The sequence below is a fragment of the Pristis pectinata genome, chromosome 9 (genome assembly GCF_009764475.1).
Source record: "Pristis pectinata isolate sPriPec2 chromosome 9, sPriPec2.1.pri, whole genome shotgun sequence".
In the NCBI taxonomy this organism is placed as follows: Eukaryota; Metazoa; Chordata; class Chondrichthyes; order Rhinopristiformes; family Pristidae; genus Pristis; species Pristis pectinata.
The window spans coordinates 49758993-49778154 of NC_067413.1; the positions used below are offsets into that span (position 1 = coordinate 49758993).

At 41.8% G+C, this 19162-nt stretch overlaps 1 protein-coding gene across 2 annotated transcripts in view; it reads right to left on the minus strand.

The window, feature by feature from the left end:
* Positions 1-8559: 8559 nt before the first annotated feature.
* fbxo15 (F-box protein 15) overlaps positions 8560-19162 on the minus strand; it is a 28907-nt gene continuing 18304 nt past the window's right edge. The window contains exons 5-9 of one of the 2 annotated variants that reach the window (XM_052023305.1): positions 17135-17264; positions 14381-14463; positions 13935-14080; positions 13277-13401; positions 8560-10794 (exon numbers count right to left, since the gene is read on the minus strand). In XM_052023305.1, coding sequence (XP_051879265.1) covers positions 10525-10794; positions 13277-13401; positions 13935-14080; positions 14381-14463; positions 17135-17264 — 754 coding nt within the window. In that variant the 3' untranslated portion in view covers positions 8560-10524. The remainder of the gene's footprint in view (positions 10795-13276; positions 13402-13934; positions 14081-14380; positions 14464-17134; positions 17265-19162) is intronic. The other variant, XM_052023304.1, reaches the window with a different exon arrangement.

The following is a 19162-nucleotide window of genomic DNA, read 5'->3' on the forward strand; positions in this document are numbered from 1 at the left end:
ACACACACACACACACACACACACACACACACACACACAACAAACTGGGTACAAACGATCAAGGAAAAGCAATACGCTACCCGCCACCCCTTGACTCAGTGCAGGCATGGCTCTCTGCTCCCAGGGATACTAACTAATTTCTCCAGTGCCATTACATGGTTACTCGGCCTGGAATGAAGCAGATGCTCCTAACTTCTATTAAACAGTGCACATCTTACTGGCAAGGCATCCCTCAGAGACAAAAGAGACAGAACCAAGCACGTGGCACTCTTTATTGTGCTGGAGGGCGGGGGGTTCCAGCCCAGGTAGTTCAAACAGGCCAATGGCCTGAGGCCAAGTACAAAGGTGCTTAAAAGGACCAATGGTTCAGGTGTGCACTGATGAGTGGGGTGGAGCCAAACCTTGATTGACAGTGGTGTGTCTTCGACCAGGTAGGGGCAGTGCTGTCATCTGACCGGGTAGGGTCAGTGTTGTCAGATGATAGCCATGACCTCCACAATACAATCCACCCCTTGAAAGTCACACCAATCGCCAATCATTACATGGAAATAACTACTCTAAGCCTAAAACTATATGTCAGTATGCAGTACTAGTGAAGGGCAGACGGGATCTTAATAACCTGGCAAGCACAGCATAAATATACAGATAGTGATGACAATGTGAATGAGAGAAGTTGCCCAATGGATGACAGTTGCCCACCATCCCCCCAGGAACCCAAACAGCCACTAGTTTCCCCATGAGGTGTCGTGCTGGAGGAGCTGGTCCCTCACTTTTTGAATTTTGGCCACCGAGTCCCGAATGTGAGCAGCCAAGTGAGTGATGTTGCTGGACTCATCAGGGATAAAGGTGCAGCACTCCTTACCAATCACTGCACAGGTACCACCATCCACAGCGAGTAGGTAGTCCAGGGCCATTCGATTCTGCAGGTCGACCATCCTGACGGCTGTCAACTCAGTTGCTGTCCGCATCAGGGTGTCTCCAGTACGTTGCAATGCCACTGCCGTTTTGTTGGCCAACGTCTCGAGCACGCTGGCCATATGGATGACCTCACAGGACAATCGAGCCATGCCATATGTGGGAAAGGCTATCATCCAGACCCCTCCACCTTCATGATGGCCCTCTTGTCCCGATGGCCGCTGTATGCCGGGTGCTCCCCAAGGTCATCTAAGGCGTGGATATAGGGCACCACAAATGCTGGAAAGCAGCAGCCATACCCGCTCATGGGGATCCACGGGTAAGCACAATGGCCACAAATTCATTGGGTCCCGTTCAAAGTTCAGGGAGCCCCAGCTTAGCGGTACCATCGGCAGTGGTCACTGAGGCACCCGTATATCAGTTTCATTCGCAGTCGCTGCGGCCAACTGAAAGGGTAGACCTGTGCTCATTTGGGAGCCTGCAGCAGCATTCCTTAGGTCTGCTCACCGGCTGTGGAATGACCCTGAGAGTTGGGACTTGGGTGGAGGTCAAATTTTAGGGAGGGGATTACCAGTTCCTGAAACACCCACCCCATCGGGGATCACTGGAAGAGATGTTATGTAGTGGTGAGGGGAGTGGTGGGGGACTGCCATTCGCAGCCCCCACCCCCCAAACAGATATCCCAAACCCCACAGGAGCGAAAAGTCTATGTAAACAGTTCATTTGAAAGTCATCCAGCGGGATCAGTGTAAATGGCAGAGCTTCACCGGCGTGTGCTGGGGTTCGGATGCAAATCCAGCAGTCTGATTTATTAGTGGTGCTGGCAAATTCATAAACGACTGCACCCTTGGATCTTCTGCCAGAGGCTCCATTTGGCGACTGTCTCACTGGCCAAGACCTGAAATTCAAAAGGGACACCTGCTTGATGGGAAGCAAGTGGCAGTACTTGTTCAGCAGCTTGCTTTGTTGTTTCAAAAGCAGCCTTTTATTCGGGTCCCCATAAGAATGTGGCCTCCTTACAGGAGATTAAGCCATGGCAGATAGTGGGGCTATGAATATCTAAATCTACCCCTGCATGCCAAGACTTGTCTGGGCGCCCTGCAATGTCCTCCACTAGAGTGACTATGTCAGGCACGGCAGCAGCAAGAGGAGGGGCAGACTTGCTGAGGTGTCTGTAGTCCACCGTCATGCACCACGCCCCATTCTTTTTGCAGATGCGCCAGACGGGACTGTTGAAGGGAGAGGCTGCAGGTCTAATGACACCGTCCCGCAGTAGGGCTTGGATGACCTCAGTGATATCTTGGTGTCCCCCCAGCACTCTGTACTGTCGGCTACAGACAAACTTGGAGGGAGGGGGAACAACAACTGGTTCCCATTTGGCTGCCCCAACCACGGCTGTAGCCCGTGCAACCCCGAACGTAAACTTGCCCCAGTTAGTATGAAGGGACTGTCCCGTTAAGACATTGATCCCTAGGATGAGCTCAGGCAAATCTGCTATCAACACTGTTACGGGTTGAGGAGGTTGGTTCCCGATGGCCATGCGGATCATGACTTCCCTCGCAGGTAAAAAGGAACCCCCAACCCCTCTATTTGCATCTGTGTCCCTTTCCACCAGTTGGATCACCCGTGTCAATGGGTGCCGTCCATATCTGTATGTTCCCCCTTCCCCAATGTACAGCGACGGGTATATGTGGCCTCAGGTCTCCTGGGCAGGAGAGGGCGATGGAACAAATGTGCCGGGACCCCTGGCCTTCATCCTGTGGGAGGAGGATGGGGGTCTGCCACCCCGTGGGTGAAGGTTCCTGCTGGCAGAAATGAGCCACTTCCTATCTCAGCAGGTCCTGGAGCTCAGCCTTGAGGGCAGGAGAGACTGTTTCGAGTGGGGGAGGGACAGAGGCAGTGTCGGCAGGGGCACCCCCTGTGTCAGGCTTGACCAGGGTGGTTGTGTTTTTTTTTTCCGCAACACTCTTTCCAGGGTGCATAAATGGCGGAGGTCTGGATCCCATCTATGCTAGCGCAGCCCATCCTTGTGCGCAGCAGGTCCAAGAATAACCATTTGCGTGTAAAACGAAGGATTGTGTCTCCAGCCCTCGTCTTTGCCCTATGGACCTGGGTGGGCGCCCCCCACTGCAAGTATTCTAGCCCTTCCAGGAGGGTGATAGCATACTGCACGGTCTTCCCATTAGCCAGTCCCATGAGGGGCAGGACCACTGACCTCAAATTGGGGTGCGCAGGTGGTGACCAGGTATCCCGTTAGCACGCTGGTCACCCTGGTATTTTCTAAAGAGTTGCGATCACAGGCTCCCTCATAAATGCCGGTCACCAGCGCCCACTCCCTAATGACCCTGGTGCCCTCTCTGATCATACTCCACTGCAGTCGCCCGTATAAATCCCACTCGAGAAGGGTAGGGTACCAGACCCTCACAGCGGTCATTACCCGATCCCACAGGGTAGTGCTGTCTCCAATCCCTTCCTGTGGTGCCTGTAGGGCATTGTTAACACTCTGCTGGTCAGACAGGCTCCCCAGGGCACTCGCTTCCTGGTGAGAGAGGCTCGCGTTGAGGGCCCCCTCATCCCACAGTCAGAGCAGCCATGCGGCCAGGTGCTCGCCCGGCTGCTGGTGGTACCGATCCGCCAGCTGGGTCAGCTCCTTGGCCGAGAAATCCCAGGTCTCCATAGTCTCGGGGGGACAACGGGTACTTTCCCCTGTGGGGGCCTCATTCTGACTCCCCTCCCCTCTGTGGCAGACCTGGGACCGCGTGGTGACGGGTCAAGCATGCAGGGGTTCAGGTGGGTAGGGGGGAGGGCGGGTGCGATGGGACCCAGGCTCCTCGGGCACCCCTTCCTCATCAGTATCCATCCATATATCCCCATCCCCTAGCCATGTGTCCAGCTTGCCGCCGCGCCGGACCAGGGCTCAAATTTTGAGTGAGTCCGGCTGCTAGCCAGACCGGACGGCTGCCTGCACCTGCTGCAGCTAAATCAGTATCTCTGGCCTCGAGGTGGTTGGCTCGGGTCTGGGCAGCCTGAACTGCCTCCTGCAGCGTACAGCAGCGCTGCTGGAGCATCTCTATCTCCTTGTCTTTCTGGAGACATGTATTCTGTACCTGGCTAGTAATCCTGACCTGGCATCTCAGGAGGGATGCAAACAACCAGAAGGCACCCCTTTGGCCTTGGGGAACCCCATCCTCTGGGGGACGGTGACCACGTGGTGCCCCAGTTTCTCACCACGGGGGTCTACCTGCCTGGCCCAGTCCAGTGGTTTACCATAGTCTGCCAGCATGCTGGCCAAGCTCCCAAATCCCTCACTCTAATTGGTCCACCCAGGAATCCTGTCCTTGGTGCCAGCACTGGCCTTCTTTCCCCTATTCCAAAATATCCCTCCCCACATCTATGTTCAACCAAGGCCCTCGAGACCCTGCTCGTTGTGCCAAATGTTGTGAGACAAGTTTGAGGTCTTGAATAATGAGGACTCTGAACACAGCCTTAGAGTTAAATGATTTATTTACAAAGGTAAATGCAGGGAAAAGGTAACGGGGCGACACACACACATGCACACTGGTGATAGTGAGCGTGGGAAAATCGCAACAAGGGTAAAATACACACACACAACGAACTGGGTACAAACGGTCAAGGAAAAGCAATACGCTACCCGCCACCCCTTGACTCAGTGCAGGCATAGCTCTCTGCTCCCAGGGATACTAACTAATTTCTCCAGCGCCGTTACACGATTACTTGGCCTGGAATAAAGCAGATGCTCCTAACATCTATTAAACAGTGCACAGCTTACCGACAAGGCATCCCTTGGAGACAAAAGAGACAGAACCAAGCACGTGGCACTCTTTATTGTGCTGGAGGCCTGGGGGGTCCAGTTCAGGTAGTTCAAACAGGCTAATGGCCCAAAGCCAAGTACAAAGGTGCTTAAAAAAGAACCAATGGTTCAGGTGTGCACTGATGAGTGGGGTAGATCCAAACCTTGATTGACAGTGGTGTGTCTTCAATTAGGTAGGGGCAGTGCTGTCATCCGACCAGGTAGGTTCAGTGTTGTCACATGACAGCCACGACCTCCACAATATACCAAGTCGTCCTCAAACACTGTCAGGCTGCTCGGAGAACTCTGCTTTAACTACTGAAAATAAATCATATCTGTAAGAATCATTACTTTTTCTTTATTAGAACAGTTGAAATCTCAGCATGGGCCATTCAATTTCTTTTGCTACTAATTTAATGGAAGAGCCAATTCTTTCTTTTAAAGGAATTACTATGGTGGAAGCAAGACTTATAAGATATCTTTATTAGTCACATGTACAATGAAACACACCGTGAAATGCATCCTTTCCATAGTGTTCTAGGGGCAGCCCACAAGTGTTGCCACACTTCCGGTGCCAAGATAGCATGGCCACAACTTCCTAACCTGTACGCCTTTGGAATGTGGGAGGAAACTGGAGGACCCGTAGGAAACCCATGCAGACACAGAGAGAACGTATGAACTCCTTACAGATGGTGGCCAGAATTGAACCCAGGTCTCTGGCGTTGTAATAGCATCATGCTAACTGCTACACTACCGTATTAAAGTTCCATTTTCAGGGTTACAGTACTAAAAACTACTCAGGCAAGAAATTTTTCTGCACCAAAAATAATGCACATAAACATACAGCATGCAAAAGTTTGGGCATCCCTGATCAAAATTTCTATTACTATAAATAGCTAAGCGAGTAAAAGATGACCTGATTTCCAAAAGCCATAAAGATGATACATTTCTTTAATATTTTAAGGAAGATTACTTTTTTATTTCCATCTTTTACTGTTTCAAAATAACAAAAAAGGAAAAGGGCCCGAAGCAAAAGTTTGGGCACCCTGCGTGGTCAGTACTTAGTAACATCCCCTTTGGCAAGTATCACAGCTTGTAAACACTTTCTGTAGCCAGCTAAGAGTCTTTCAATTCTTATTTGGGGGATTTTCGCCCATTCTTCCTTGCAAAAGGCTTCTAGTTCTGAGAGATTCTTGGGCTGTCTTGCATGCACTGCTCTTTTGTGGTCTATCCACAGATTTTCGATGATGTTTAGGTCGGGGGACTGTGAGGGCCATGGCAAAACCTTCAGCTTGTGCCTCTTGAGGTAGGCCATTGTGGACATTGAGGTGTGTTTAGGATCATTATCCTGTTGTAGAAGCCATCCTCTTTTCATCTTCAGCTTGCTTTTTTTTTACAGACAGTATGATGTTTGCTTCCAGAATTTGCTGGTATTTAATTGAATTCATTCTTCCCTCTATCAATGAAATGTTCCACGTGCCACTGGCTGCAACACAAGCCATCGATCCACCCCCCTGCTTAACAGTTGGAGAGGTGTTCTTTTCATGAAATCTGCACCCTTTTTTATCCAAACCTTCCTGCATCCTCACCACAAAATTCAGTGTCAGAAGTTTGCAAAGGAACACCTAAACAAAACTGATGCATTTTGGAAACAAATCCTGTGGACTGAAGAAGCTAAAATAGAATGTTTTGGCTGCAATGAGCAAAGGTATGTTTGCCCTCACAGTCCCCCGACCTAAACGTTATAGAAAACCTGTGGATAGACCTCAAAAGAGCAGTGCATGCAAGACAGCCCAAGAACCTCACAGAACTAGAAGCCTTTTGCAAGGAAGAGTGGGTGAAAATCCCCCAAACAAGAATTGAAAGACTCTTAAGCTGGCTACAGAAAGTGTTTACAAGCTGTGATACTTGCCAAAGGGAGTGTTACTAAGTAATGACCACGCAGGGTGCCCAAACTTTTGCTTTGGGCCCTTTTCCTCTTTTGTTATTTTGAAACTGTAAAAGATGGAAATAAAAAAGTAATCTTGCTTAAAATATTAAAGAAATGTGTCATCTTTAACTTTATGGCTTTTGGAAATCAGGTCACCTTTTACTCGCTTAGCTATTTCACAGTAACAGAAATTTTGATCAGGGGTGCCCAAACTTTTGCATGCCACTGTATACATCACCAGGGAGAGTTGGAAGTTCTGTGCTAGTATTGGGGGTCCATTTGCATTCAAGTTATGGCCAAATCTCAGACACACGGTGAGAGTGAGAGAAAGAAATTGAAAACAAAAGATACGAAATGTGTAAATAACTTCTCCCCAAGATTCTAGAGATAGAAATATTAAGACATTCATCTTTTCCTTGTCAGAATAGCTGTTTTTCAATGACCTCTGGCATTTTTTTTTGAGCTAGTCTGGAAGACAAAGAATTTCCCACCTGGCTCCATCTGCCTGACATTCCAGCAGCCCGTCTCACCCGCTACCTTCCATTTGCACTCTCAGTCCTAAAGCAGGGTCTTGGTCCAAAACGTTGACCATCGCTCTGCCTCCACAGATGCTGCCTGACCTGCTAAGTTCCTCCAGCTGATGATTTTTTGCTCCAGACTCCAGCATCTGCAGTGCTTTGTGTCTCTTAGACAGGTGTATTTTGCTACTTTTTTAAAAAGGGAAGAGAATGTAGGAAACAGATAGGGTCAAGGAGCAAATTCTTTAGCATTTAACCAAACAACTAAGAACTTTGGTGTTCATGGTGAAGTGAGCAGATATACAGAAAAAAAGAAAATGAGTTTGGCAGCTGGATCTGTGCAGACAGGAAAAAGAGGAAAAAAAATGGAAGACCACTCTCTCTCACTACTTGATTACAAATAGTTACATCTTTAATTTTTGATATTTTGTTTTGGTTAAACTATTTGAGGCTGTGACAGAATACATCTAATAATGACATAGCACAAATGTAACCTAAGGAAAATATAAACATAACTTTAAGAATGATGCAAAGTGCTCTAAAATGAGAAAATGCATTTGAAACTGATCTTACTAAAACAGAAATAGGTAAACAACAAATGAGTGGAACAAATCCTCTAATACATTCTACATTAGGGCCAGCTACTCTCAGCTGGTTGCACATAAATCAGTCTGAAAATTGTGGGCTTTTAAAACATAGTCTCAGCAAACCTTTCACCACCATTCTGAGGTTGTGCTACCTTATTTGCCTTCACATTGTAATATTTGATTGAAGCCTTGTGTGTCCTGGTTAAGTGACTGTTAAAGAATCAGTGATGTCATTCACAGAGCAAAGAACCTTTATCATCAAGAATCTCCCAACCACCATAAATATAAAACTTTTCTTATTATTGGTCTCCTCTCAATTGACTTTAATATTACTTATACATGTTGTTGCCATAAAAATGCAAATCTTCGATGAAATAAAAATCAATACTATGACATAAAAAGATGGTCATAGAGTAATACAGCAAGGAAAGGGGCCCTTTGGCCCAACATGCCTGCTGACCATTGTGCACACCAAACTAGTCCCATTTGTCCACATTTGGCTCATATCCATTTAAACTCTTCCTACGTACTTATTGAAATGTCCTTTAAATGTCATTATTGTACCAGCCTCAACCACTTCCTCTGGCAGGTCATTCCATATACACACTACCCTGTGTGTGAAGAAGTGGCCCCTCAGGTCCCTTTTAAATCTTTCACCTAAAGGTCAATATGAAAATAAATGTTATTCAACCAACATGTCATGATACTGCTAACTAGGGCCAAGCATAGGAGGAACTATTCTGATGCATCACTGAAAAATACCATAATGGTAAAAAAAAAATTAAACTGGAGTTCAATACCGAGTTCCAATTATTTTTATTTCTTTTTACTATAAAGAATAATGAATTACAACAAAATCCTCAAGTTACATTCAAATGGGAACAATTCCACTCTGCTTAGAGAGGACAAAATATAAACAAAATATAACATTTCTTGCATGATTCAGAATATAATCAAGATGATGGACAACAGAATTAAACTGAAGTAGAATTGCCTCAAGACGAAAGCAAAGTACAAACATAACAATTTATGTTGCGAACTATGTTATTTTATACACCTAGGTTCAATTTGACTGTTGTGAACTAAATACACAGAACTGAACATTAATTTAGCAGATGGGCTTTGAAATACATCATGAAGATATATTTTTGTCAAGATTCTATGGGTCTTTCAAGACAAAGCCCCTATTTCCCCCACAGCCAGTTTGACACAATGGGATTTACAAGAAATATGCAGTCCAACAATCCCAAACAGGAGAATCAACAATATTCAAAAGACCAGGTGTACCAACTAGTAGTAGGATCCAAGCTGCAACTCAAGCAGTTTTCCCCCCTCTTTCCAGCAGTTTCAGTCCCTACAAGAAAGCATTTTGTTTCCCCAAGGGTTGGTTGGTTAGTTGCAGGGAGGAGGAGGAAATCACCCATGTCAGTGGCTGAGTTTCCTGCTCAGCAGATCAACAATTTTGCATGGCTGTAGCTGCACTACAAAGGAATATATATACAAAGAATGATAAAAATATATTTTTTTAAAAAATCTTTGAAGTGTCTTTTATTCAAAGTTCTTTCCCACATATCAATACAATCTGTGGATTTTCTATATCCTTATAATATGAGTTGCTTGATGTAACCAGAGTTTCACAGAAAACAGCTGAGTTAGAAAATGGCAAGGTTACAGCAACTTTTTGTATACAGACAAAAGAATGAATGACACAATTACACTGCAGCAGCTTTTCATGCATAATGGAACTTCTTTTCTCGATTTATACGATAGAACAAAAATCCAACATGCAAATCACACCTTCATGCAGATATTCAAATAATTTGTAAACCTTGGAATATGGCTCAGGTAGCTTTATGGTAGCCCTGAGGCACTAAGGCAACTTCTAGACTTTAATTATTACGCTCAGTGGTACCCAGTAGAGACATCCTATATCCTGGGTATTAAAAATAAAACAAGGTCCAGTTTAGCAGACTCTGAAATTAGGATGATTTAATATTTAAACTTTTGTTCTCATACACACACACTTGTTTCAAAATTTAGAAAACAAGAGCACCATTCAAAACATTTTCAATTGAGCTACTGGAACATTTCATCAGCATCACAAATTAACCCATTTACCTCATTAATGACGCTAAGTGTCATGCCATTTAACAAAAGTGTCATTGCACAAGGTCATTTCTAATGTGCCAGTCTGCACAATGACAAGAGGAAATATATTCAAATATACTTTCATCGCTTCATAACATTAATCTTTTGTTGAAAACAGGCTGATGTAGCAAGACTTCTTCTGTGCAAGTGATGCATTGAAGCAAGATCACCAGCATCACCCTAATTTTGGAAAAGCAAAGCAAGCTGTCCTTCTTTCCTGACACTAGCACAGATGCAAGGAAATGCAGCAGCTCAACCCTGAAAGAGAACCAGGGTCCTTTCAAATGGGGTTATAACTTTGTTAAGAGAATGAAGTTAAGGCAGACAATCATTCCCTACAGTGGAAAAAGTATTACCAAGTGTAAATAAGCAACTAATCAATCTCAGTAAGCCTCAAGTAAAATGTTTTTAAAGTAAAGTAACCCATCAGGAAGGAGGGTATCTGAGGCTAAAATCCAATAACTAGGGTCATAATCAAACAAGATTTTCAAAACAATGTTTATTATTGGAAGCCCTCAAGTAATACAGCATTATGATTCACACATGTTGCTCCTTGTTTGTGTACAGGGAACAAATGTTTTCTGAAGGTTACGATATAGATATTAATGTAGAGAATTAATAATCTGTTGCAAACCAGGCATTTACTTTTCTAACACTGAGGTAAAGGACAAAATTGACTATGTAATATTGTTGTTGTTCTTCCAACCACGTTAGTTCCACATGAACTTTTCCTTCAGGATCCTTGTAGTCAATTGTCTGCCTCTTGCCCAGATAGTTATATCTTGTATCAGGTGTAGAAATGGACTGCAAAGCCACAGGTGAGCTTACACACCAGAATGGCTTTTCTGCTTCATCCAAAACAGTCACATCCATCAGGCAACAATGCTGAAAAAAAAACAGTATTAAGCTTTGAAATAATGCTGAACAGCATTGCAACAAACTTAAGTCTTGCCACAATGGACAACAATTTAATAATATTTTTTCCAATAGTATGATGCAACAACAACCAGCCTGTATTTTGCAGTACTATGGGAAAGCTAGACCACAGTACATTTTACATTGCAAAATACCTGATAGTGTCATGTAAATCTAAACTTCTATGCCCATTTTCCCTTTTATTTTCCATGAAGGATCAAAGCATGTACTGGAATATAGCATCAGACCTTGGCAGCCATGCAAGTGCCATTCTTCAGGTTAAAAATCAGGGACAGTTTAATGATAACAGTGTCCAACAGATGTCAGCCTTGGCTCAGTGGCAGAGATTATCGATTCATGGGTTTTGATTCACTAGATACTGGCACCAATGATAAGAGTGTTATTCCATTACAAACCAGGCTGGGACCAGTGCCCTAACTAATCAGATAAAAGCTCTGTTTTCATCCTTGTTTACCTAATAAGAGAAGGTCATAGATTTAAAGAGAACCATCAAGGTCATACAACAAAATAGAAACTGTGATAGCATTAAACAGGGTGAGAAAAGAAGGGCTGAGAGTCCAACAGCAAAAGTAAACAATGCAATTCAAGGAAAAATGAGAATTAATTTATCTGAATGCATGAAATATTCTTAACAAATCAGCCAAACTAATAGCACAACTTAGTTTGACCTAACAGGTATTACAGAGAGGTCCTTACATGATATATGTTAGGGAATTAAATAATCTCAGGTACTAATGGACATGGAAGGGGAAGGGGGCTCGTGGGTGTGGGTGACAGACGATAATAAAAGGATGATTTAAGACGGGTAATAGGGGATGATCTCCAAGGAGAATAAAAAAAAGTGAAACATAGATATTGACAAGAGATAAAGTGGAACAGAAAACACTGTTTGGAGTGGTGTACAGGCTCTCTAACAGCAGGAACATAATTGAAGAGAAAAATTAATCAAGAAATAAAGTTCAGGATTATTGTAGAAATAATCATGAAGTAGTTGAGGTTCCAAATTGGGAAAAGTTTATTTTTGAAGAATGGGTTTATAAAATGCATTCAGATCAGTTTCAGGAATAAAATATTATGGAATTCAATTGGGGAACAGACTATCCTTTATCTTATCTCACTTAATTTCTAAATCTCATAGGGATTCTCTAGAGTTAGGGGAATGACAATATAACAGCATATTTTCCATAATTTGAGAGAGACAGTCAAAAACTGTGTCTTAAGACTTAAATAAAACTAATTATGTATGTATGGAGTGAACTAGCCAAGGTTGATTGGGAGATTTGATTAAATGTTTGTCCATAGATAATTAATGGTAAGCATTTAAAGAAGCATTTCAAAATTTTTAGTAAATGTACTTTCCACTTCAAAACTAAAAACTCCATGAGAAAAGTAATCCATTTGTGGCAACCCGAGAACATAAAGTATCAGATAAAAGAAGAAGCTTATGAAAATGTTCATAGCAGTAGGCCTGAAGATTTGAATAGTCATGGACTCAGAGTATAGAAACAGGCCCTTCAGCTGAATGAGTCCATGCTGACCATCAAGCACCCATTTACACTAATTTCATTTTGTTCTACCACTCTTCATTCTCAACAACTTCTCTCAAATTCTACTACTCACCTACACACTTACGTCAATTTACAATGGCCAATTAACCTACTAACAGATATATTTTTGGAATGTCGGAGGAAACCAGACTACCTGGATGAAACCCACAGAGTGATAGGAACAACATACAAAATCCACAGACAGCAGAGGTCATGATTGAACTCAAGTCATTGAAGCCATGGGGCAGCAGTTTTCCAGTGCTTCAGGAAGCAGAAGCAAAATAACCAAAAAATAGTTAACTGGAAAAGATAGTTAGCAGAGTAAATGGAAAAACAAAACAAAAATGACTGCATATTCTTCTACAATTATGTGAATAAAGGATAGCAAAAACAAAAGTGGTCCCTTGAGACACAGAGAGGAGAAATTATGAGCCATTAAACAAATATCAAGTGTCTGTCTGAAGAGCAAACCAATTATGATGTGATAAACAGGACACTGCTTTATATAAAACACAAATTAAGACATAAATTTAAGTCATACGACTTCTCCATGTAGCATTAGAATCAACTTCATAGTTTCCAAATGTGGGATGTTGCATTATTCCTAATAAATTAAAATAAAGTGAAAAAGATCTGAATTCCGATATCCTGTCAAAATATAGCATGTTAAAATACCAAAACTGACTACATGGAGGGGAAGCACACAATTTAAGGCCTTCCTCAATCCTCTCCAGTCATCCATTAAAAAGACTCTCATGCTGTATCAATAAGCAACTCTAAGAACTCACCTGGTCTGACAGACAATTAGGCCTTTGAATAGGATTTCTAATCAAGCAAAAAGCCAACAACATCAGTATCAAATCACAAAATACTGGTTCTCATACCTGTATTTTTCCTTTGAGGAACTCTGTATTCCAAGGAATGTAGATACCTCCACTGATGGTGCTGTGCTGGGATTCATTCTCTAAACTTATGACCATTATTTGCAAGAAGCCATTCTGGATATATTCTGCAATTATAAGATAGCATTGGTAAAAAAAAGTCTGCAACAGAGTTTATCAACTTAAAAGGGATACAGTAGTAAATTTGTTTTTAAATCCAATGATCATATAATTACAAAGAAAATACATACTAGCATTGAAAGTATTTTGACAAAAGAAAAATTATATACAGAAAAACTGTATCTGAAGATTTTTAAAAAAAGCAAAAGCTCATTTACTCTCAACAAGTTCCAATTCCTATTCCCAAAAATAAAACTGTACTTTAATTTATTAAATCGATATTTTGAAGCTGAAGTCCTCAGCTACCAAACTTATCAACAGATCTCCTGGTCATTCAGGTGCTGTTCCTCGACTAGCTGCTGGTCTCCTGGTGGCCCTGTTGCCACACAAACTGACAATTTTATGTAAAAATGACATTACAGAACAGAGCAAAAGGGAGACCAAGAAAAGCTTCCCAGCTCCTTTAAGGAGAAATGCAGTCAAGATTTAATCACTGCTGCACAAATACCTTTTATACAAACCAAAATGGAAACCTTCTTACCTTTTCTACAGAACAGGTTATGAAAGCTACCAGACATGTAGGAACTTTTCCCATTATGCAACGCAATATGGCAATGATAGCCAAGTAGCCCATATTCTGAGACAATATCATCCGGCACTGGCTCATGAGGTGGTGGCCTATATGGGCTTTTAATTTAAAAATATAAAAAAGAATCTAAGTAAAAGAAATAGTTTCATGATCTTCACTGTGTAAATACAATACATATACAATAACAGAGGAAGGTCTTTTAGATAAAGGGTGGATGAGTTTGTCCAAACCTCATGCTGAATAGTTTAGCCTTTTTTGAGATAAACAAAGCTATTCTTTGAAATCTATAGTTATAAAAAGAAATAATTTTCTATACGTACAATGTAATTTAGATAGTTCAGTTATTAATTGCTTAATTATTTGTAATCATTTGTTTTGACACATGCAATTCTCCTTACCAGGTAACTGATCCCAACATGCTCTTCTCAATGAGTTGATGGAAATGAAGATTTGCAACAATAACAGCCAATTCCCCATCTTCCTAGAACATTCAAAAGAAAGTACTTGTGATGATGAGTGCATTCCTTTATATCCAAGATGTCATTATTCATAGGGAAGATCAGTCTGGCATCACCATAGTTGTACAAGGGTAAATTAAAACACACAACTTTGCTGCTCATCACACAACATGTTATGAAGATGAAAAATGTGGTTCTCACTTTAATCCAACTACCATAATGGACATCTTTTATCTGTTGAAATTATAATGCAATCATTATTTCAATATTAACATCACAGAAAGGTTACAGTACAAGAGGCCATTGAGTCAGTACCAACTCTTTCTAAGAGAATTCTGGTTGTTCTATTCCCTCTCCCTAGAGCATTACAATTTCTTTCTTTCAGATACTTACCCAATCCGCTTTGGAATGCTATAATTGAATCTGCCTCTACTACTACCAGTGCATTTCAGACCCTAATTACTTGCTGTGTAAACAGGATTTTCTTCAAGGCACCCTTGGTTTATTTCCAATCACTTCCTTCTGTGTTCCCTAGTTCATGGCCTCTCAGCCAATTAAAACAGTTTCTTTCCATCTACAGTTTATGTTATCAATTTTAAATAACTATCAAATTCCCTCACAACTCCTCTATTCCAAAGAGAACAATGCCCATTTCGAGAACCTATTCATATAATCAAAGTCCCTCATCCCTGCAATCTTCCTCCCCATCTTTCCTGAAGAGTGGATACAATACTCCGGTCGTAGTTAAACCGATGCATTATCAAGGTTCACCATGTACTCTATGCCTCTAATTACAATGCACAGAACCCCACATACGTTTCTAACACCTTCCTAAACTTGTCCCAACACTTCCAATGAGCTATGCACATACAGTTTACTCCCAGATCTCTGTACTTGCTACCCTTTTAGAAATGCCCTTCCTGTTTTGCTTTTTCTCACTCCCACCAAAATGTGACCAGTTCATGCTTCCCAGTGTTAAATTTCATCTAGCATCCATTTCATCAGCCTGCCCTATCTCCTTCAAATTTATTACTACCCTCCTCACAGTTCTCCATGCCTCCAAGTTTTGTATCATCTGCACACTTGAAAATTGTATCCTAAGCACCCAAGTTCATTTCCTTAATACATAAAGGAGTGTCTTAGTACAAACTCCCGGGGAACACCACTGTACCATTTCCTCTAGTCATGATAAACAACCTTTCTCTACTACACTCTTTCCTCTAACTTAACCAGTTTTTCATGCACACTGCTATAGCTCCATTTATTCTATGGGCTTCAAGCTTGAGGACAACCCCATTACCTCCCCTCCCATTACTCTATCAAACACCTTTAGTAAGTCCATATATACCATATCAACCGTCTGATTTAAAAGATCCGTGCTGGCTTTCTCAAGTCAATCTACACTTGTGCAAGTGACTGCTACAGCCCCAACTGTTACTACTTTTAGTACTTTCCCCATTACAAAGGTTAAACTGACCAGTCTGCGGTTACTAGGTTTATTGCCAAATCATCTTTTGAAGTAAGATGCAACATTTGTAATGTTCCTGCCCTCGGGATCCACCCCCAAATCACTGTGTTTTTGGAAGATTATGGACACTACCTCTGCAACTTCTTAGCTCATTTCCCTCAGCAACCCAAGATTAGGACAAGATGATTTAAACACTTTAAGAACAGCTAGTCATTCTTGTACCTCCTCCATATCACTGTTTAGCCCATCCAAAATCTCAGCTTTGCTTATACTCCAACAGCATCTTCCCTAGTAAAGACACTGAGCAGTGCCTCCTGGTCAATCGTGCTCCCCCAGGCCCTCCTCTTCAATGTTAGGGTCATGGTATCTGACAACCAACAATAAATGAGATGTACCGTTCTACTTGTTCTTTTGTAGAATTTAATCTAGGACAATGTTTAGCACACCTTGGGGCTGTGGTATATGATTAGAAACATCATGCCTTGAAAAACAAGGAACCTTCAGTTGCATATTGCATTCATGCCAAATCCATCCACAGTATGAAAATACTATCATGGAATTGGTACATCCTTTCATTAAATTATTATTGTGGTTTAATCCTTTTCTGGAGTATTAAAGCCTGAATCCATATGTTCCACAATGCTACATTGGCCCTAGGGTAGCAAGTCAACAGTTGTAAAGAAATATATCAATGGCAACAGGAGAGGAGGGGAGATAAACAGATGTGGGAGTGGGTAACATACCGTGTGTTTCACAGGGAAGGCTGCCCTGATCATGGCCTTTGGTGGTGATAAGCCCTCAAAGTTACTGACTGCACTGGGTCACAGATTGAAGGCATCTGTGCGCTGTAGTTAAGATTTCACAAAAAATGTGGTCTTTAGAGATTTACCAGCACCACTTCTTTATTTAAATATAATCAACAGGGAAGACACTAATTTGCACATAGTTCACTACATTCAGAGTGATGTTCTCCTAACTTTATCCTGAGTTATTTACAAAAGTTGTTACTCTAAATCTCTTGATCCAAATTCGGTTATTAAATAACTAAAGTGAACTGTTCGCATTGATGTGGGAAATGAAATGTGCATAATGTTGAATCACAGCAGTAAATGCCGGATCCAGTTACCCACTGGGTGCAACTAGTTGTGAAAAAGATTACCTGGCTATCAATTTAATTTCTGTTTGTGTGACCTTGCTTGGTAAAATTGGTTGCTACATTAACTCACTTGCCAGCATCCCAACAACAGGCCAGGGTATAAGCATCTCAACTTAATAAGTTTGTCACCACCAATAAACGTACTGGACTCTTCCAGAGTTGTTAAGTCATATTCTGCAAGTAGGGATCGCCGGTGAGGTCTAAAAGAAATTTTAGAAATTTAGAATTAATCCCAAGGCTTAAAGAATTTTTCAATTTCCATGTATCCTTTCTTTTAGAAAATCAACATTTCCTTTCATTTAAAATACCATCTATATTTATATAACCCTTTTATAAAAGCCATATTCTCATGATACTGTAGGACACTGCAGGTTCAAATGAAAAGGGGAAAAAAGTAATTTTATCAATTGCATATTTACCCTGCATCAGTTTTATAGTTACAAAGAAACAGGAAGGAAGAAAACAGTTTGCCCTTATTCTTCTGGTTCCAAAAGTATTGTTCAAAATATGGGGACAGGAGGATTGTGATGTTACTGTTCTGATAGTCTAGAGGCCTGAACAAATAATCCAGAGTTTAGCCAAACATTGAAAGCCTGACCTAATAGTATAAATTCAGATGGATGGCTAGAATGCGAAAGGTCAACTGATCCTGCCAGCAAGCCAACATGGCAGTCACAATTTTCATCATCACTGTCCTTGGGAATTATAAGTCCCACAATGGAGAGGCAGAGACCTCAGAGATAATTCAAGGTGCTATGATGCAACGAGAACATCAAATTCAAATGAAGTATTCTAGCCAAGTTTTCCACATCAACAAAGTCACCAGCAAAATAGAGGCAAGATATTTATCTGTTTAACTTAGAAGTGAATGTTTCTATGCCTGCCAATGCTTCCTTTGTTCACTGTAGGCCACAGTACTTGCTTTCAGATACTAATTTAGAAACTAGAGTTCAGAACATTACAGATGAAGAGAAGGAGGAGGAGAAGAAAAAGAAAAAAGTAGTCATCCGAGAAGGGAGTGGCAAAATAAAAGATCCTGTGCTCACAAAAGCACTTGCAAACCATCAGGTTTTATTGGCAAAGGTTGTTTCCTTGACCTCTGAAATGCAATGCTTTAGTAAGCTCCAGATTACCTAAAAGTTGAAAGCCTGCAATGCCAAGCAGGTAGTAATTAAAGTAATCACAAACCTGTTTTGTTTCCAGATGGTTTAGCTTCTGGAAGTCAAGTGCACCACAGTATGCCACTGTGGCAAGCCAAGAACATCCCACTCCGTAAGTGGTCAACTCAGCTGCAGACACAAATAGGTACATACACATCTGAAAACAAATTCTTGGGATGTTGTTGTACTACATCCTTTCAACATCCACACAACCTTTTACCTCAGAGTGAGTGAATAGTGCAGAAGCTTAGGAACAAAGGATACACATTTAAACATGACACCATTATGTAATCCCTTTGTTCAATGGCAGGAGAAATAATGCCAGGCACAATGAGTTCCTGCAAGAGCAAGGCAATGGTTAACAGGTTTGGAAATTCAGTACTGTATGGGGTAACCAGATAATCACAGAGCATTGTTGCATACTCCATCCAACACAGCATCATGCTGAAAAGAGGTAAGGGGAATTCAGCATGAATGTGACATGCATGATTTATTAGATGATAACAATAATAATAGATTATGAACTTGTCCCAGAGGCACAGGAGAAAAGTGCCATTCATGACCAAAATCTCACAGAACCAGCCAGGTAATCTTGCATCTGACGTACCTGCAACTTGTGAAATTCACACCATCTTTGACCTCCACGACCATTAAATAAAAATCTGAGGTTTGCATTTGATAATAGGAAATAATATAGGATAAAAATATTAAAATGAATTAACTTAAACATGTGACAGTCACGTGTCAGTCATCTAGAACCATAGAACACTACAGCACAGAAAACAGGCCATTCGACCCTTCTAGTCTGTGCTGAAACGTTATTCCGCTAGTCCCACTTACCTGCACCCAGTCCATAACCCTCCAGACCTCTCCGTCCATGTATCTATCCAAGTTATTCTTAAAACTTAAGAGTGGGCCCGCATTTACTACATCAGATG